The following is a 20,331-nucleotide window of genomic DNA, read 5'->3' as shown; positions in this document are numbered from 1 at the left end:
AACAGAGTGCCAACAGTGACGCAATCTTCTGCAAATGAGGAAATCATCAACAACGTAATGACCTGCTTTGATGTGTTAAAAGCCTCCTGTTGCCGACTCCACCTTGTTCTTTTTTTAGCTCTCTGGTTTCAGATTTCAATGGTCGGGTGATAATGAGGAGATCATGACGCTCCATGCAGCCACTTCACAAGCAAACAAGCAGGCTGAGAGCAAGTACAATAGTAATATATATATATATATATATATATATATATAAAATATTTAGATATATAAATATTGATTTCCAGTAAATGTCCATCGATCTGAAAGTGTCAAGTCGGAATCTGTTGCAGCTTCTGTTTTGCTCTCAAATGAAAGAAATCTGAAAGAAAATTCTCACATGCAGCTCACTCCAGACGGTAAGGCTGGAACTGGGATTCTAACCCTGAACCCCAGAAATGTGAGGCGCAAATGCGTCCCACTCTCCCAACATATTGACGTTGAGCGCCCTTGCTTTTTTTGTTTGTTGTTTTGTCCCCATAACCTAGGTGGGTGGTTTGGACTCGAAGTTATCGACAATCATTGCAAAATGTGAGCCTGTGTCTTTCGGGACAATTTGGCAACATCAAGTATGACATCATGATGAAACAGGACCTGAAAATGTTGGCCGGCATTCCTTTCTATGATGTGAGCTCAGGTGAGCACATCCTGATATCTTGCAGAAGAAAAGGACACCCGCCCCTTTCCAACCATTGCACAAGCACAGGTGGGCAGGTAGGCTCCCTCCCACCAGTCCACATAAAAAGAAGACGGCTGCTTTCTCTGACACATTGGAAACAAACACCCTCAAGGCAACAACACAAACCAGCATGCGAGGCCACGCCATCTTTCTCCTCAGCGGGCTGCTCATCCTCACCAGCTTCATGGCCGGCACGCATTCGGGTAAGATCCTAACTCTTGGAAGACACCGCCTTCTTCTATTTCTGCTGAAATTACCGATGACGTTTAAAACCATTTTACCCTGTTTTTGCAGCCAGTTGCTGTTTGAAGTACATCAGGCGGGAGTTGCCATGCCAACGGGTGTCAGGCTACACATACCAGTCCATGGGAAAGTCCTGCGACATCAACGCTGTCATGTGAGTTGCCTTGACAACCATGAGAACACTCAGATTCAATAGCTTTTGGTGACTATTGTCCATCTCAAGTTCTCAAGAGTCTGACTTCTTTTTTTTTGGGCCGAGTGAACCTGAAAAACGGTTTTAAATCATACCGTTTAGGTTCAAAGGTCCCATTCTCAAATTCCTTCACCCAGATGACATCATTTATCAAAGGTTGGACAATGTTTGGAGCATTTTTATGTGATAGCAATAAAAACAATTGGTTGATCAAAAGGAATAAACAACAACCACAAGTAAATCAAAGAATGGAGTAAAAAGTATGAGGTGCAACAAATTCCCTTTTTGAGGTCTACAAATGATTTCAAAGGTGCCGCGCACAATTGACATCATTTCATTTGGGGGTTGGGTGTATGCGGATGTCTTTGGTTGCGTCATCTAGTTTTTGTTCACTGGTGTGTTTACTCACTGAGTCAACACAAAGACAAAACGGGCTTCTTACGGAGACAAATTACATTGTAGTGGAATAAGTGGACCACGCATTGTGCAAACAAACTGACAGGAAACTTTGATGTGAGTTCAAAGTCAAATAAATGCAAACATAGCGGCCTGCTGAAGCAAGAAATTTACTCTCGAGCGTCCGTCAGCGGGTTAACCATAAGCTAGCTGACACTCCTCCAGGCTGCTCATTAACACCCGTGCTGGTTCTTCCTGTTTTGCAGCCTTCACCTCCCCGGAAGGTTTTTGTGCGCCAATCCCGTCGCGAGCTGGACCCAACGAGTGATGCGCTGCATCGAGTGAGTAGGACGCGCGTCGACGCGATTTTCTCAGAGTCGTTCCTGCGTCTGACTGAGGTTTTCCGTTCTAGTGAGCGCAGGAGAAACACAAAGGCCCTTGAGGAATCCGCCAACACCACCACAGCGGCATGAAGTTGGACTTGTTCCTTTGGTTGGAGATTCAATTGGACTTTTGATGTGAAGACATATGTAAGCTCTGTTTTGTAAACAGCCAAGAGTAGCTATCCGAAGGTTCTCACAGCTTTTCGTTTGAGAATTGTCCTATTTGCTTTTCAAATGTCTTTGGCGTTGTGTTGTTTTGGTTGTCTGCTTATTTATTAAAAGAGACTTTTTTTGTACCACATGCGTCCGTGTTGTTCCACTCAGTCGCTGCAATGACGTGACAGAATCTTGCTGCTCCGATGAGCCGATGCCTCCTCGCTAGCAAACATTGGGAACACTATTACACTGCCCCAATACAAAATAAGAATAAAACATTTCACAGTTATAACATGACACCCATAACCACCATTTTTCTTGATTTAGCAACACAGCAATAAATCTGTAAGATCAATTTCAAATGAGGACTGGTCAGTCTGATTTTGCTTTTGCGAGCGAATGGAATTCTTGTTTGGTTAGAGCAAACGTCGTCCGTCATAAGGCAGGGTTCAATCCAGTGATACAAATGCAATTAAAATCAAGCTCTTGAATTTGTGTGAATCCAGCCTTCACCGCCTTCGCCTCATTCCGTCTGTCCATTTGTCACTTTCTGCTCTCCACGGTGAGCAGTAGCAGTTCCCCGCCGGGATTGTCTCTGGAGTGCAGAGCCTGCCGGAGCTTCTCCCAGAAGAGGTCGGTGCACTGGGCTGCCCGAGGCCAACTCAGGAAGGTCTGCTTCTTCACCAGCTTCCTCATGCGGTAGTAAGGAGACAGCTCCCAGATGGGAATGTCCTCCAGGAAGACCAGGATGAGAACATCCTTGTGCTCATCAAACAGGCGGAAGCTGTCGGGACACAGTTAATCAGAGTGCCGTTGACGTGTCATGGTCATTCGCAGAGGTGGCAAAAGCGCTGAGTCACAAAAACTTGTTCTTCTTACCCGGCCACCTGAATCTCTCTGGAGCACCACTCGCTCTGCAAGTATTTGCGACTGATTATGCAGATGGATTTTCTGCTGGCATAGATGGCGTCGGTGATGTTCTCCATGATGGGCTTCCCTGAAGAGTAAATAAAATGAGGCCAATGGCGACATCCTTTGGAGCACAGGTGATACTGCAATGAATGTAACCCTACCTGGCTCGAAATCTCTGTGGTGCAGGCACAACTTCCAGCCTTGCCCCTCCTCAAGTTTGGGCACCAGCTCCCTGAATACCCAGTCCTCGTCGCCGGCGTTGTAAGAGACAAAGGCGTCGTAGAGCGACTCGGGCTGTTTGTCGCGGAATTTCCGCTCGTGCAGCAAGGCCAGGAAGAGGTGATAGGCGTAGGCCAGCTGCCACCGCAGGAAGTGATAGGTAAAGGATGACAACTGAAACAAGAGTACGGCCACGGTAGTGGAGATGAAGTAGATGAACTCTACATCCACTGAGCAGGATCCGATGTCGAGGTTCAGCAGCTTCATGCCTTTAAGGCTCGGGGGGTAGTTGCATACAAAGTTGTGGGCGTCAAAGACTTGGGCTTGACTTTCGTTCAACCACAGCAGGAACTGGGAGTTGTCGCACTCGCATAGGAAACTGTTCCCCTGAAGGTCCAAATACACCAGGGAAGGAAGCGCGTCCATCTGTTCCTTGGTGATGACCGAATACTGGTTCCTTCGTGCTTGGAGGAACTCGAGTTTGGTAAGGTTGGCCTCCTTCAGGAAATCGAGCGACCGGAGAGTGGTTCTTGAAATGTAGAGGCTGTGCAGGTTCTGGATGGGCTCAAACAAGCTGGGGGAGATATCGATCAACTCATTTGAGCTAATGTCAAGCTTCTGAAGCCCAGGCGTGTGCTTGAAGGTGTCTTGGTGCAAGGAAGAGAGGAAGACGTTTCTCGTGTCGAAAATCTGAAGGTTGGTCAAACCCTGCAGAAAGTTGCGGGGCAGTTGGGACCTGCCTCTGCTGTGTTGGCCCGCCATGGCCAAGGTCTCCAGTCGAGAAAGCCTCGAGAACGGCGCCACCGGCAACGGCATACTGCTCTTGTACTTGATGCGATTGTCCAACAGACTTAACCGTCTTAAATTGGCCAGATCATTGAAAACGCCCGCGGTTATCTGTTGGATCTCGTTGGATTGCAGCAAAAGGTCGGTGAGCATCGTCAGGCCCACAAAAGAGCCGTTTTCAAGCTTTTCCAGTTGATTCCTCTGCAACGATAAGTTCTGGAGAGATCGCAAGCCCTCAAATGCGCCCTTTTCGATAGCCTTGAGTTGATTATTATCTAGTTTCAGCTGTCTAAGATTCGGTAAGTACCTTTTAAATGCACTGGCCAGTTGAGTGATTCGATTGGTCTGCAATTTGAGGACCTCAAGCTTGCCCAGACCTTTGAAGACGCACTGGTGGAGGGTCGATATGTAGTTCTGATAAAGGCCGAGGATTCGGAGTTTGCCGAGATCGGCAAAGTCTTCGCAAGTGAGCGTGCTGATGTTATTGGAGCTCAGGTCCAGTTCTAGAAGTCTGGACAGATTCCTAACGGCAGGCGGGACTGAGGAGAGACTGTTCTGACTGAGAGTCAACCTCTTCAGATTTTTTAGGGCTCCAAAGGAGCCGTTGAGAACGTCTTTCATGCGATTGTCGGCCAAATCCAACTCGGTGACGGAGGAGCAGAGCCGAAGCAGACCGCCATTAAGCAGCCGAAGCTTGTTGCGTCTGAGTTGCAACTGAGTCAGTGTCGGGATGGTGCAGGACACGTCCACCAGCTGCCTGAGGTCGCATTTCATGGCGTTCATCCGTAGATTGCTCAGCGAGAAGTTGACACTCTGAAAAAGCGCCCCGGCGACCTTCTGCGTCAAGTGAAGTCCGCCGATATCGAGCGAGTTCAGCCGTCCGAGAAGAGGCCCTCGGCCAACCTCCCACGACAACTTGTGCCTTCCCGGAGAACCCCCCACGTTCAGCCAAGTCAGGTTTTGGAAAACATTGGCGCTGACGGCGAAGACGTCGATACGGTTCTGAGACAGATCGAGGTACGCGAGGCCCACGGTGTTGTTGGTCAGTTCCCAGGACTGGAAAATGGTGACGTCAATTTTTTTGAGGAAGAGATACTTCAGATTGGGTAGATGCTGTATTGCGTAGTGGACCTGAGTCAAGCGCTGCAGTTTGTTGAATGACAGGTCCAAGACTGTCAAGTTTGTCAGGGGCTTAAAGGAGGAAGGGGTCACAGTTCTTATGACGTTGCTTGTTAGTCTTAGCTCGCTCAGGTTGCTCAAACCCTCAAACACATCTCCCAGTTGTGCCAGACGGTTATTATTCAGATTTAACTTTTGCAGCAAGCGCAGGCTGGCAAAGGTGCCTTTTTCGATCTGTGAAATGTTATTGCGCTTCAGGCCTAACTCCGTCAGGAGCGTGAAATTGAGGAAATCACCTACTCGGAGCTTGGAGATTTTGTTCACGCTCAAGTCAAAGGTTTTGACCCACGCTGGGATGTCCCGGGGGACGGCTCGTAGCTTGCTGGCCGAGCAGATGGCGTTGTCGTTGCTTATTCGACAGTCCTTCAGTATGTATCCGGCGCAACAGTTGGCGCTCAGAGAGAAAACAAAACAAATGCTCAACCACGAGAGTCGTCTTCTGGGGTCATTACCATCATCCATCGTCCGAGAGGTTGCTCTAGGTCGTCGTTCCAAAAGTACAAATTAAGTCCATTCAGAATGGGACATATTTGGAGAGCAATATGAAAAGTAACCTTAAAAATAAAGAAGAGAGGGACGCCGCGAACGGAGGCTCATCAAGGCTCTTCCACACTTCCCGACCAGCTGGTAAATGTAAGCGTCTGCGAACCAAATGTCAAAGTTGTGTGTGGGAATCCTGCTCTTCACTGTCACGCGTGAGGAAGTGAGAGCGTGTGGCCGCGGGCTCACATGGGTCGAGAAAGTTTCACGCTTCAGGCCGGAATATCCAGGATTGCACAGTCCTTAAAACGAAAGGAGGAAGTTGCCCTTTGTTATGTTTGATTTCTTATCAACTGGAAATAAAAGAGGAACTGCATACGATTTCACTCAGACCTACGGCTCTCAGATAAGTTTGAGTCAAAGTGTGCCACCCTTTGATTGGTTGTCGGAGTCGTTCCACAGATTCACCACCATCAGCAAATTCTCCACGGTCAAAAAAAATGACTTCAAAAAAAGGTTTTTATAAAAAAACTTCTGAAGTCAGTCGGTCAGCTTTGACAAAAAAAGGAATGACGAGAAAACCTCCGGTCGACACATTTCAATCAAAGAAGAGATAACACGCGACATCCGGATAACATTTTCAAAATAAAGCATGGTATTTCAGAATAATGAAGTAAAGACAGCAGCAGTTACGCAAAGTGTGAGGAAAAGGCCTCGAAGGTTCACAATCCATTTTCACTTGTTTGACTCAAAGGATCGAGTCTTCGATGCGTCGCTTGAATGAGGAAGGAGAAAAGAGAAGCGACAACCCGCAGGACGTGACGTCATCGCAGTCCCTTGAGAGGTCTGATCAAGACTCATCAAAACTGAAAATTATATTTGTTTGGAAGAGCACGCTTTTGCTAAAGTCGGTTGGGGAGCGTCGTTTAGACAAAAGTAGTGTTTCTGGCATTTTCAGGCAATTAGAAAGCTTTTTTTGTAGGGTAAGCATAAGGGCGGGGGGGCAGTCACTGTTGATCCTTGCTGCTATTCTTGATGCAGTCACTGTTCATCATCATTGCCATTCATGATGCGGCACGCATGAAAGGGGACGTTGCAAAGACCTTCATGGGAGTTCCCCATGGAGAAAGTGCAAGTGGGAGGGGGGGAGCGGGAGTTGCGACTCGCCTCTGCACCCTGGAGGGAGAACGAGGAGGAGGTCAGCTGAGGATTCGTTATGGTTCCCACACAAGGCAGCCGAAGGTGGTGTTTCCCTCCCTCGCACGCGCACGGCGAAGACCTCTGGAGGATGACATCTTCCCTCCGCCCGATCTGCCTCGCTACGTTGCCACACAGTCATCATGTGCGTGAGCGAGGAACCACCCACCAGGCGCGTGCGCAGCCAAAGAGAGAGAGTGAGAGAATGCGTGTGACTTCTCGATGCCACTCTCGCACACACACCTCCGCACACATGCACGCGCCTCATCTCGCCGTCTCCCGTTGCCAGGAGAGGAGCCACGACGCGGGCGCGCACAGCAGCTCAGGAATGTAGCGCGGCATCAGCAAACGGCCGCAGCCTGACGCCACGCGCGCCGCTGCGCTAACGGGAGCAGAGGAGGGGAGTTACCTGGTGGAGGAGGAAACAGGAGCGAGGGGTGCACGATTTTTTTCCTTTTGGGAGGGGGGGGGGAGACAGGACGGGGGTGAAGGCGCAAAGTTGACCCAATGGCGCTGGTGATGGAGCCGGTCAGCAAGTGGACGGCCAGCCAGGTGGTGGACTGGATGAAAGGTACATTGAGAATCGCCGTCCCCGTTTAGCCTTGGCAACATCGGCTAGCGCACCTTTTGGGAGATTCCCACTCGTGCCGATTACAATGACAATATTTGAAGTATGGAGGGTCCGCAGATCATGTGGCAGGGGTCCTTTTTAGTCCAGATGCGCACGTCTTCAGCAACACGAGTCACGACCGATGGCGCCAATATCGGTCTCGCACAGTCCGACTATATCACGACGTAGCTTAAAGCAATATCAAGCCGTGATGAAGCAGTGAATGGCAGAAGGCCAGACTTTTTTTTTTGCTAGCGGCTTTTTGGGGAGAACAAAGCTTCCTCGACTCCCATTTCACAGTAGATGACAGCTTGCGGCCGTGCATAATTCAGCCGCCGTCCGCCGGCGCCACAAAACTGTCTTTGAGTCGACCTGTTGCTGAAAAGAACACCCGGCAGAATTTGGAGAGCCGACTGAATGAACGCAACAAAAGGAGACTCCTAAGTCCGATAAGTCCACAACGTCAGGCATGTTAGCCAAGCGCTATGAATTAAGCTAGTGCATCAAAAAGTTGCAGTCGTAAACTAAGTCACTCGACTGTGATATTAAAGTTGAAGGGTGCAAAAAAGGCTTCGAAATTTTTTCTTATTATTCATGTCAGAGCCGAGGCAGACAGGACTTGTGTTTGATGGACATTATAAAGCGTGCACTCTTTGAAATGATACTTGCTCCATTATTGGCAAAGGCTACGGCTTGTTTAGCAAACAGCTGACCTACATGTCAAAATAATAGCAGAGCCAAGACGTCGAATATTGATGGATAAAAATCAGGTCAAGGATGCCTCACTCGGTGACGTGCAAGCAGTCATCGTGAGCGACATTGCCACTTTGTTCCGCGAGGGACCCGCTTGCTCATGTGCATATGGTGTGTGTGTGTGCTCGGCATGTGGGCGTATGGCGAGTTGTTGGTCTCCGAGCGTCTGTGCTCAACAGCTGACAAGAGCAACGGCTGCCCGAACCCAACAGAACAGAAGGCCACCGGCGGGGCGTGCATACAACGCGCTCCAGAACCCGCGTGTGCCGTGCCTTCCTCTGCTATTTGATCCATGTCGGGCCTCTCGGGTGTGTCTGCATGTGTGTTTCTTGTGTGACGATGAGCACAAAAGGCGCAAATGTTTTGACGTGTGCTGTATGGAAGTGTTGCATACGCTGACGAGGCGCAAATGGGTTTAGCCCGGGCCGGTAAGGGAACTTGGCACTTTCAACTACGACCGCAACTTTCACATCACAAGGTGGTACTGTCCACCTTTTAAACGTTCAAGGAGTTGCTAAGCGTGTGCGTGCACGCGTGTGGGAGTTTGGCTGGCCTGCTCTTGTGCAAAGTGTGCATCCGTGGGAGTGGAGTGCGTGAGTCAGATCTGAATCATGCATTTTTCCGCGGCGCATGCTCACGGTGTTCCGTAGGCAAATATGAAGTCTCCCACCTTTGCCTTAAGTCCTGCAAAAGGCTGGCCGTGCAGGTGGGCTGGGCAAGTGGCGGCCATCTTGAAACTGTACATGTTACACATTTTTATGGAACAATTTGTCTGGTGTTTAGCGGGATACTTCTGAACACTCTAGGGAACTGCCTGTAAATAATACTTTTTTATGGTCTCTATATTGCGGCTGTGCCTGCAACCCAATGAATGAGGAAGGATTTGTATTTTCATTTAGGATGGAGTTGTCCTTGGGGGGGTTGGGGCTACAATTTACCAGCCGCTTGAAGAACTTCCTTGCTCATTCTTTCCTCCCTTGTGTTTGCAAGTGGCTTGGAGGGCTTGTGACTGATGAGTGAGTTATGGAGCTGGGGCTTGGAGCAGCAGGGGAAATCAATGCTCGTGCCTTCACTGAAGGACCGCGTGTGCGTACGTGAACGAGTGTGTGTGGGTACTTGCCCTCCAACAGGCGTGTTTATTCGCAGGTCAGAGGATGGATATATTCATTGTTTCGGCAGGCGGGCGCAGAAGCTCCGTGGGCACGTTTTCTTCGCCCGAGAGCACGAATGCACCTGAAATCACATAAGACACCACATTGGCAAGTGCTACAACAAAAAGCTGCTTGACCTTTGTTATTTGGGACCAACTTGAGATTTGATCAAACACACAATCTTTCAGTTTAGTGACGAGTCCGCAAGCAACAGAGTCAACACAAATGGTGCAGTGGCACACGTAGACAGACAATATAAAAATAGCCAGATGCGTGGGTTCTTTGTCCTCGACGTAAAGGAGCTAATATTAGCAATGTTGCAGGCTTGGATGACTGCCTGCAGCAGTACGTGTGCATGTTTGAACATGGCGGCGTGTGCGGCGAGAGGCTGCTGAGGATCAGCCACGCCGAACTGGAGGACCTGGGAGTGTCCCGCATTGGACACCAGGAGCTCATACTGGAGGCCGTCGACCTGCTCTGTGCGCTGGTAAGGTGTCCGATGCAGGCGCGGCTTTTCTTTATAACAGAAGAATACAACACGGACCACCTTGTCGCATCGCGCAGAACTCTGGCCTGGAGACGGAGAGCGTTAGGACGCTGGCACACAAGCTGGGCGCCTCGGCCAAAAACTTGCAGAACTTCATTTCGGGCCGCCGTCGCGGCAGCCAATCGGACAGCAGGACGTCGCGACGGCTCCCTAACGACCTGCTCACCTCTGTGGTTGACCTGATCGCCGCCGCCAAGAGCCTGCTGGCCTGGCTGGACAGGTGAGAGCAAGATCTTATAGGTGGCTACCAAGCTTTACGGGTGGACGCCATTTACTTGTCGTTTGGGCTATTTGCTTAGAAGTCGTCAGAGTGCCCCCCAATCGGACGTCCCGTCAACCTTGAGCTTCTTTCGTTTCTTTGCAGGTCTCCTTTCGCCGCGGTGGCCGACTACTCGGTAACGCGAAATAACGTCATCCAGCTCTGTCTGGAGCTCACCACCATCGTGCAGCAGGTTCGTATCCGTGCGGACGAGCCGAGCTGAGAGGCGAAGACGTGGTTGACGCTGCGATTGTGTGCCCCTCAGGACTGTACGGTGTTTGAGACGGAGAATAAAATCCTGCACGTGGTGAGTCGGCCTTCACATTCGAGTCAGCGCTGACGATGCCGGTTCAGAAAAATCTCTCGCTTGAGTGTCTTGTTCTCATCTCATCGGCACGTATTTTGCAAATAGGGATGATGTCATCCATCTGGCGTTCATATTTAATACACCTGCGTATGTTCACCTGCTTTTGGGGTGAACGTCTCGAGCTATTCCAACAGCTCGGAGCTTTGCCGCCACACCTCGCTTGGTTAAGTCACCGATCGAAGGTCCTCTAAAGTGTTCTCGCCTCTTGTTCGGTCCGCTCCAGTGCAAGACTCTGTCCGAAGTGTGCGAGCACATCGTGCGCGTGTCGTCGGACCCGCCTGCGTCTCAGTCGGCCCATCTGGAGCTGGTCCGCCTCGCCAACGTCAAAGCCTCTGAAGGCCTGGTAAATATGCCGCTTCGATCGGGCGGGGGCAAATGACGAATTGCTCTATTCCAAAAGCAATGTGTTCGCCACCAGGGGATGTACATCAAGTCAACCTACGACGGGCTCCATGTCATCACGGGGACCACGGAAGGGGTGAGAAGTGGCACTCAAACAGAAGAATAACTCGTTTCCAGCCTGACGTCATATCGGGTTGCACGGCGATGACGCGAGAGTGCACAGATCAATACGCTTGCCGTGCACTCAGGCGTTTCCCGTTTGTTCTAGTCTCCGGCTGACCGCTGCAAGAAGATCCACGCGGGGGATGAAGTCATTCAAGTTAATCACCAGACCGTGGTGGGTTTGCACACGTGCGCATTTTAACGTCTGGAGGAGAACATAAAATAGTTTCACAAGGGGCAGGTTACGTAAGAAAGCTCTCGAGCTAGCCCGACACCTCCGCCTGCAATCATCACGACTGCCTGACGCCCAGCCGCCCGCATCTCTGCAGGTGGGCTGGCAGCTGCGCAACTTGGTGGGGTCGCTGCGGGCCGACAAGGGCTCGGTGTCGCTAACGCTGAAGAAGCGGCCGCAGAGCACGCTGGGCTCCGCCCCGGCGCTGCTCAAAAACATGCGCTGGAAGCCACTGGCCCTACAGGTGGGTCGCTACCTATTATAGACTTGATGAAAATGGAAAAAAAAAACACGCTGACCCACTTTGGTGCCTCGCGGGCCTCGGCTTAAGTGTGTAATTAGGACAGAGCGCCGGTTTTGTTTGCCCAACGAATCATACCAGCGGGAACGGGTTACACTGATAAGCCGCCATCCGTTTCAATTATAGACATAGAGGCGGTTTTGCCTGACCCGTGTGTAACTTTTCTGGAAATGTCTGTGAAAAACGGTCATCTTGCCTTTTCAGAACTTGTTGATCAATTTTCAAGGGCTCCGTATTTTCCATTTTCCAGCCGACCGGAAGCCCGGGCAGCGGCTCGGCCACACCATCGGGGACCCCCACCAAGACCTCCGCCCTCCAGGAACTTTACATTCCACCTCCGCCCGCGGAGCCTTACGTGCCCAGGTCTGTCGAGGAAGACTTTGGGTAACGGCAACGTTCGATCATTCCAGAGCCTCTGTGTGTCTCCTTTGACTCAGAGACGAGACGGTCGCCTCGGACGAGGCATCTCGCGGCCACAGCAGCGCGGCCAAACGATCGCATTCGCCCAACTCCTTTCTGGATCAAGAATCCCGGCGGCGAGAAGAGGACGAGCCGCTTTACTGCACCGCGCCGACATACGGTACGCGCTTATTAATCGTATCGCTGCGGCAGCGCCATCGTTCTCATTCTCTCGAATCAAGCCACTGGACAGAAACGATAGGCAGAGAGAGGTTCTCACTTGCCACTTGTGGCCGCTTGCAGGCAGGCTCAGGCCCATTTCCATGCCTGCAGAGTGCAACTGGGGGGGCGACTATGAAGACCCCGCCGAGGTTCACAGAGAAAGCCGCAGAGGTAAGTCGGTGTTTGCGCACCGGCTTGTCATAGGCTCCCGTCACAAGACACGATTTGAAGATCAGCGGCTGTAGCAAACCGTTTGGCACTTAACATTCTTCTTCATCAACCAGAATCCAACCCTCTATTGCCACTGACGCATATATTCGTCAAGTATGGTTGGTCGTGACGCTTGTGAGGGGGAGACACGCCAACGCCTCGCACTTGAGCAGAGTACGTTCATGTGTACTACGTAGAACAAAGATTTTGCATCACCGTACCTGTTCACAGGCGCTGTTGTAGATCTGAAAATAAAATATCTCGATTTGGCCATGAAAAGCCAGCAAATATTAGCATTAAAGTCAGCATCCATGCTAGTTTTCTCTGCTACTTGGGGAGAAACCGCTAGCTTTGGGGAGATCAACCAGTTGGAGATCAGTACACCATGTGCTCTAATTCCCTGTGTGATTTGCGTAAGCCACAACAGGGCGCGAGGACAGGAGATGTCAAAGACAGGCTGGCTGCCGGCTGCATGGATAAAAATATTATCCGTACTCGCAGACAGAAAACTAAAGAGGAAAGGAGGGAAAGAAAAAGACGATTCTGCCTGACCTCCGCACGAATCACTCGCACTGTTGCCACGACAACGCCGACAGCTCTTGTCGCTTCTCTTGGCCGCTCGCTCGTTGCCTAGCAACCAGGCCACGGCAGGTATCCCGGAGGTAGCCTTGGACGAGAACCTGCAAACATACAGGCGTCATCATTTGGCCCATTTTCCGCACGAGCGTCATTCCATCCGTTTGGGACCAAGAAGAGCCTCCTCAAAATGAACCAAGTGCCCCTGAAAGGCGCTGCAATTGGCTGCCCGTTTCCACAGAGGCATCGCTGCTGCGTTACGTGGGCCTGACGGGTGGCGGGGCGCGAGAGCGGACCGCGACCGACGTCTACGCCTCCCACACGGCCCGTCCGGGCAAGCGGAGCGATGACACGGCCGGGCGCGCCAAGCGGCGGAGCCACCACAGTCAGAGTCCCTCCCACTACATTCTCCAAGCCAATCAGAGAGAGTCGCCACCCAGAGACCCCGCCTCCATTTACCATGTAAGTCCTTATATCACTTTTTTTCAGACTGACACCACTATTGAGTATCGATACCATTGGTACTTATCATACAAAAAAATCTAATTAGCACAATGATAGATAATGCTATGTCACATAGCAGCAGAGTAGCACCAACTACTGGCAAGGCAGACTTTCAAGGTCAGACGTTTTTGAGGTATCGGTGACCGATATCACTATTTGAGACTTGATACCTTGAAATAAGGCCGGTATCATCTTCTCTCCTTTGGATTCCTTGATATCTACCACATTTACTAGCCAAGATGCTTTGCAACCAGAAAGGTCGGCGAGACATTCAACAGCCTGTTTAACCCTCTCAGTCTCTTCCTTTTTCTTGTTTCTCTGACAGACGTATCAACAGGCCTCCTCGCTGCAGAAAAAGACACGCAGGAAGAATAAAGGTAAGCCAGGAAGCGAGCTGTTGGCTTTTTTTTTTATCTTCCGTCAAGCAACCGCTTTGCCGCTTTAGTCTCACATGAATTAAAAGGAGCGGAGTGAAACATGGAGCGAGCATTCGTCATTCTCTGCTGACGTTAACGCAGCCGTCACCGGCGCTCGATGAGGAACCCTGCCAGCGAATTGACATTTGGCAGCGGACGCCTGCGTCGGGATGCCTGTCACTCCCTCATAAACCAAATCTTTCACGGCTTCTCAACAGACGTGAGATATAAATGTGTAAATCAAAGGCAAAACATTGCCAATTTAACAACAGTTTGGCACCAATAAAAGGAAATAACCATACAAAATCACCGTTTCCCAATCTTAAATAACCCAAAGCACGTATTTAACTAATTGTTCCCCCTGTCACTATATAGCTCTAGCATGCAAAGATAAATGCAAATGCAATACTGTTACAGTGAAATTGGATGATTATTTTTGAAGGTCTCGCACAGCACAGTGGTTGGCAACCACTGTTTGAAATGAATACACCACTGAATGTGTCAATTATATTGTTGCAAATGCACAATATCTGACACCCACTTCCTTACGGGAACAGAATGTGTAACACGTGCAGCCAACAACATACAGAAAGAAAAGAACGACAACATTATACTGCACGAATTAGTGCCATTCATTACATGACAAAAGCAACAACAAGAAAGCTTACATAAAAATACATCAAACTCACCACAACTGCAGAATACAGCTCATTTTTCGTTTTCCACATTTACTCCTGTGGAGTTATTTGTGAGTCCTTTTGTTGTGTAATACATATACTCAGACGTCCTTGTAAAATAAATAAAAAAAAAAGGCCACAAAAAAAGGGATTAATACTGGGGAAAAAGAAAGGAAAAACGAGAAAAAACGTACGAAAACTAAGCTATGGGTTAGCTATTGGTTGGCTTACAAAAGGTCGACGAATAAAGGAATTAATACTGGGGAAGGGCGAGAAAAAAAAAGAGAACAAACTTACAAGCTAACAATCAGCTAACGCATTAGCTGCATTAGCTGCATCGGTTACCTGCATGCTCGGTAAAGTGTCGAACTGTCCAATCAAAGGGCAGGGAAGTAGTGACGTCAGCGAACACCTGTTCTCCCGCCCCATCTTGATATGCTCAAATTTGATTGGCTAAAATTACTGCCATTAGTCGAAGACCCCCGTATAAAAAACGAAAAGATAGTAATAAATAATAATGATGCAAACGATCGTCCCGAATTTTAGCTTGTGTTCGAAAAACATGAAAACACGCTCACGCATATTTGATACATTTAAATCGCGAGTTTCAAGGAAATTAGTTATTTTAAATAAATTGGTTAATTATTCAATTTATTTGGCATTTTCTTCACAACATATCCACCTTATATTTTCATATATTTATTTCATGCTAATACATGATTTTGAAATGTATTTTTTCAATTGAGTGTGTTGTGGTTAGAAGGCATTTTATTATTTTTAACAGAATGCATTATTATTACTGTCACTTTTTCCTCCTTGGGTTCCCGCTGGCCTTTTTGTTGGTTTCACCATCTGCTCAAAGCTCCATCCGCATGTTTCAGCAGAGTGTGTTTGTTTACAAAACTGTGATGAAAGCTTGCAAATGAACATGATCAAATCTAAGCCCTTCTTCCGCTAAGTAGGCAATGAAATGTTATTCAGATTCTGTGGCGGCAAGCCGGAGCACATAACCTGAAATAAATAGGCTGACGTTGTGCTTTTCTACAAGCAAAATAATAAACATGCCATTAAAATAATACTTAAAAATGAGCATTGTTGTCTCTGTAAAGCTGTTACGTGTCCCTTGTTGGATTTCAAAGGCTTGTAAACCTTCTGTTGTGGCCCTCGAGTTTACGTTATGCACTGTAAACTCATTCCAAGTTAGTTAGTTTTGCCTATTTTCAGCACTATTGCAATCTGCTATTTGCACTGAAATAAATGGATGACTGGCCGCTGCAGGCCCTAATGAGGAGTCCGCTGTGAAAAATGTTTCTCAATTCTTACAGCGAAAGAAAAGCAGCCCTCCCCTCTCCGAGCTATGAAACACACCCTGGCCTACTGCAGTGCAGTGATTTTGTCAAACCCAGAAACGCAACTACTGCAAATTCGCACGTCAACATTTCTCTGTTCCAGGTCGAAGTTTGGCCGGCCTGAGCCGCCGGCGCGTTTCCTGCAAGGCGCTGGGCCGAGGCGACTGCGAGGGCTGGTTGTGGCGCAAGAGAGATGCCAAGGGTTACTTTTCTCATAAATGGAAGAAGTACTGGTTCGTTCTGAAGGACACCTGCCTCTACTGGTACATCAACAAGGAGGTACGATCGCTCCGGGGCTTTAACAGCCGCCGAGCCGCTCGGGTTAAACATTTTGCTCAAATGAGACACTCGGGACGTGTCCTGAAAAGACTACGGCGAATTTAGAACATCTCATGTTTCAAACAAACACACAGCGGTGTTTTTGAGGTGTAATATTTTCGTTTTGCTGCCCATCATCTCTTTAGGAGTTATCTCTTGTGTGCAGGATGAGAAAGCAGAGGGCTTTGTCAGTCTGCCAGAGTTTAAAATCGATCGCGCAAGTGAATGCCGAAAGAAGTAGTAAGTGAACACAAGCCGATACGCCAATGTCCATGTCTGTGTGTGTGTCTTACTGTAATTGTGCCTGCCCACCAGCGCATTCAAAGCATGCCACCCCAAGGTCAAGAGCTTCTTCTTTGCGGCAGACGGCGTGGACGACATGAACAGGTCACCAAACCCTCCACCATGTCAAAAGTCGCAAAACATTTGCCATCCGCTCGCTGTCAGATGTTTGCAAACACGATATGTTGTTCTCGACATCATCTATGTTGTTCTCTACACGCTCCCGACCCCAACGCCTTTGTCTTTGCGACCCTCAGGTGGCTGAGTCGACTCAACACGGCTGCTGCGGGCTACGCGGAGAGAGAGAGGATTCGCCAAGAGCAGGGTGAGCCTTGCCATGTCGCAATTCTCACCCCAATTTATACCTCACTAATCGACACAGAGGTCAAGTCGTCACAAGAGAATCCGATTTCCTTCGCGAGACAGCAGGACGCCACACATCAAACGAGTAACCCTCGGCTTTTTATGTTAGATGGATTTGACTGACAAATGTGATGACACAGCAGATACATTTGTCCATACGTTGGAATATATCGCGTTGGCAACGGTGTTGGGCTTGAAATTCCGAAGGATGGCTACCTTAAGCCTGGGAATGTGCCTCGTGGCTTTCTCGCAGATTACTGGAGCGAGAGCGAGCACGAGGACGACGCCACCTCCAGCCCCAAACAGGACAGCCCCCCACCTCCGTACGATACCTACCCCCGGCCCCCGTCGGTGAGTTGTGCATAGCCCATATATGGTGAAGCCAAATTTATTAACCCGCCCCCAAATCGGTCAAAATTCGCAACATAAAAACATCGCCTGAAACAAATTAATGGCTTCACCGTTTATTTCAATGGGAACTGATGATTTGAGATACGATCAATGCACTCAATGCAGAGTAAAAAGACATAAGAAGTACCACCATCTTTTTTTCCAGATGAGCGCTTACGTAGAAGGCCGAACTACGCGACTGTCGTCCACCGAGACGTCGCGGTCCCGCTCGTCTCAGGAGGACTTTCTCTGCGGCGAGTCCACGGCCACGGCCGCCGAGCCTCAGTACCACCCCGGCCCTCTTGGGGGCGGCGCCGTGCACGGCGGCAGGAGGCCGGGTGGCAGCAGCAGCAGCGGCGACCTGGCATACCGATGTGACCCCGCAGAGGTGTTTGTCAATCCACGGATTTCTTTTTACTTTTCGGAATGCCCTTCCTCTTCCATACAGTGTAAAGTTTGGACTCTCCACTTAATCCCAATGTCCTCCTCAGTACCGCTCCAGTCCTGCGGGGGGCAGTAGCGAGACGGGCTCACCTGGCCGCTCGTCCTCGTCTCAGAGACGTTCCTGGCAGGACTTGATTGAGACGCCGCTGACGGAAGCAGGACTGCACTACCTGCAGACGGGACCGCTAGGTAACACCGCATGCCATTTGGACTTGGGGCGGAGTTAGGGTAATGTGACAAAGCAACTCACCTTCTTGCTATTTACTTTTACGCCTCCCGTTATTAGGTAAAAAGTAACCCACAGCAAATTGCATGACTTGTTACAACATCATTGGAAACTTCCGAAAAGACTGCGATTCCCTCGAGACCAGCGTCTCTCCACCTATCTGCTTCTTTAATCTGGATCCGAGTATTTGCATACAGGTGCCATTTTCCCTAAAATATCCCTGAGCCTCATCTCCTCCGTCTTCCAGAGGATGCCGTATTCGCCGAGCCAAGCCCGGCTGGCCCGACGCCTGTCTCGGCCGGGGCCGTCTACACGCTTCCTGCGCCGAGGAATGTACCGTTGCCCGTGGCGATGCAGAGGCTGATCCCCATGGCAACGCAAGGAGGGAAACCTCGCAGCTTCACGCTGCCACGCGACAGCAACCTACATGCGCTGCTGGCGCCTCCTGCCATGGACGAGCAGCCAACGCACAACAGTAAGGGGGGGGGGGAGTAGGACGGGGGTAATGAATTCAACGTAGAAGTCCCGTTTGTGACAAAAAAACGTTGTCTGTGCCCCAAGTTGGCAGCGAAGTGGCGTCCCTGGGCGACCTGTTCCGCGCTTGCGAGCAGGGCGGCGTGTGTCCCCTCGGACGGGAGTCCGAGGCCAAAGCCCAGTCCCGCTTCAGGCAGTCTTTTCTGCAGCGGGCTGCAGACCCGCAGCTCAACGAGCGCCTGCACCGCCTACGCATCCTGAGCTCCACGCTGAAGGTCGGTGCGCACCACATCGTCCAAACTATTATATGAAAAATAATCACATTTTAGGCACGCATTGGGAACCATATGGCTTACTTACATCATCAATGAAAAAACGCTGTTCGTGCATTTGTGTGTGCAATGTTAGCGTCTCTAACTTGTGCTCAGCTTTGCGAGCTCGTCTGTGCTGCCGTGTGCCGTCTGATGCATTTCGGATGGTTGGGGGAGCTTCACTTGTCGGTCTTGTGGCTTCAGGATTTGTGGCTTTTTGTCGGGGAGGGCTCTGGCTTCCATGTTTGGACTAGGATTGCGGATGTCTGACACCTTACAAACATCAGACGTCCCCAAACTTTGTGTCTGTCTTGCTTTCCGTGTGTCTGCGTTTTGAAGATGGCACGCTTTGTCAGACACCCCGCACCACCTAAAAAAAAATAAACAACTCAAACACCTGCGCTCCCCTCCTGTGTTTGTGCGTAGGACAGAGAGGGGCAGCTAGCCCTGATTGAAAGGCTCTTGGCCCGCCCCCAGCTGTCGTCCGCAGAGTTCCAGGACTGGAAGCGAGCTTATCAGGAGCACTTCTCACAGATGCCAAACGAGGCCGATGAGCCCGAGTCCGGGTCCGGGCCCGAGGCCGAGTCTGGGCCTGAGGCCGAGCCCGAGCCCGGGCCGCCGTCGACGCCCTCGCTCTCCCACACACACTCCTATATCGAGACGCATGTCTGATGCATGAGGAGCAGCCACCGCAGAGTGTTGATTTAGCAGGAAGTGATGTCATGAGCCCGGCCGCAGGCCCTGACGTGATTGGTTGAATGTCATCGTTTGGAGCGGGAAGAAGTCATTTTCAACACCCTTTGGGTGTCATTTGTTTTCAGTTAGCATCCAAGACCAAAACATATTTAAATGGAATGGACAAAAATGGGACAAAAATTATATTATAAAAAAAAAAACATTTTCATTATCAATTGAATATGGACAGAATGCAAAGGAGAGTGAATACTTTTCCCGGATTATTCGTTGTCCAATGTATTTTTAAATCGCATCAATGTTATGAAATGGCACATCAAATTGTACTCAGCAGCCAGAACATTAGGCCCGCCAACACATCTTAGATTAGAACTGTCTGCCAAAGATAATGCGAGAATTCAACACATTATTATTCTGGTTGCAGTTTGCGGTCATCTACGACTGCGATGCATCAAACTCTTTCTTCTATATTTCTATTTCGATATCTTTATAGATGTGTTCCTAATGTTCTGACTTTGGTGCATAGATATGGACAGGAAGAACGCAATGTTGAGCTTGGATTCTGGCTTCATGCCGCCAATGCTTGTCATGAGCGGCAGCATGTACTTGCTGTAAATACGCGCAATATTATTATTTATTTGATGACCATCACCAAGTTCTGTCTTCAAAAGTGCTCGATGCAGTCAGTCACTTTAGAGAGTGTCTTGTCTTGGCTGTTGTACTCGATCCGTTTTTGTAGGCGTGCCAGGATGATATCATGACGCGATTATAAATTAGTTTGGCCGATCATGATGAAATTATGATTTGTGTGTGTTGTGTTGGAAGACGCAGCTGGATTAATAAAGTTTGATGGTTTATTTTGTGCTTGTGCAAGGTGAAATAATGAGCACA

At 49.6% G+C, this 20,331-nt stretch overlaps 3 protein-coding genes across 5 annotated transcripts; 2 read left to right on the top strand and 1 right to left on the bottom strand.

The window, feature by feature from the left end:
* The first annotated feature begins 762 nt into the window (after positions 1 to 762).
* On the top strand, positions 763 to 2,229 carry ccl20b (chemokine (C-C motif) ligand 20b). Its single transcript, XM_061266355.1, has 4 exons — positions 763 to 921; positions 1,013 to 1,115; positions 1,817 to 1,891; positions 1,963 to 2,229. Exons 1-4 carry the CDS (start codon positions 849 to 851, stop codon positions 2,021 to 2,023), a joined length of 312 nt encoding a protein of 103 aa, XP_061122339.1. The 5' UTR covers positions 763 to 848; the 3' UTR covers positions 2,024 to 2,229.
* tlr22 (toll-like receptor 22) lies at positions 1,312 to 6,972 on the bottom strand. Its single transcript, XM_061266347.1, has 3 exons — positions 3,163 to 6,972; positions 2,969 to 3,086; positions 1,312 to 2,873 (listed from the first exon to the last, which is right to left on the bottom strand). Exons 1-3 carry the CDS (start codon positions 5,645 to 5,647, stop codon positions 2,633 to 2,635), a joined length of 2,844 nt encoding a protein of 947 aa, XP_061122331.1. The 5' UTR covers positions 5,648 to 6,972; the 3' UTR covers positions 1,312 to 2,632.
* cnksr2a (connector enhancer of kinase suppressor of Ras 2a) lies at positions 6,475 to 20,300 on the top strand. 3 transcript variants are annotated; one of them, XM_061266345.1, is made up of 25 exons: positions 6,475 to 7,059; positions 7,152 to 7,433; positions 9,700 to 9,863; positions 9,941 to 10,143; positions 10,288 to 10,375; positions 10,448 to 10,489; positions 10,773 to 10,892; positions 10,968 to 11,027; positions 11,160 to 11,228; positions 11,383 to 11,529; positions 11,837 to 11,949; positions 12,024 to 12,166; positions 12,289 to 12,378; positions 13,235 to 13,455; positions 13,823 to 13,874; positions 16,043 to 16,218; positions 16,424 to 16,497; positions 16,573 to 16,644; positions 16,797 to 16,864; positions 17,156 to 17,253; positions 17,459 to 17,680; positions 17,784 to 17,925; positions 18,210 to 18,437; positions 18,524 to 18,711; positions 19,174 to 20,300. In XM_061266345.1, exons 2-25 carry the CDS (start codon positions 7,370 to 7,372, stop codon positions 19,417 to 19,419), a joined length of 3,090 nt encoding a protein of 1,029 aa, XP_061122329.1. In that variant the 5' UTR covers positions 6,475 to 7,059; positions 7,152 to 7,369; the 3' UTR covers positions 19,420 to 20,300. The 3 variants fall into 3 exon arrangements, with proteins under 3 accessions (XP_061122329.1, XP_061122328.1, XP_061122330.1); XM_061266344.1 differs by lacking the exon at positions 6,475 to 7,059 and having other exon boundaries at positions 7,084 to 7,433; XM_061266346.1 differs by lacking the exons at positions 6,475 to 7,059; positions 12,289 to 12,378 and having other exon boundaries at positions 7,084 to 7,433.
* The last annotated feature ends 31 nt before the right edge of the window (positions 20,301 to 20,331 follow it).

The sequence above is a fragment of the Syngnathus typhle genome, linkage group LG19 (assembly GCF_033458585.1).
Source record: "Syngnathus typhle isolate RoL2023-S1 ecotype Sweden linkage group LG19, RoL_Styp_1.0, whole genome shotgun sequence".
In the NCBI taxonomy this organism is placed as follows: domain Eukaryota; kingdom Metazoa; phylum Chordata; class Actinopteri; order Syngnathiformes; family Syngnathidae; genus Syngnathus; species Syngnathus typhle.
The sequence above is the reverse complement of the archived record's forward strand: the minus strand, read 5'-3'. Positions and strand labels throughout refer to the sequence as shown.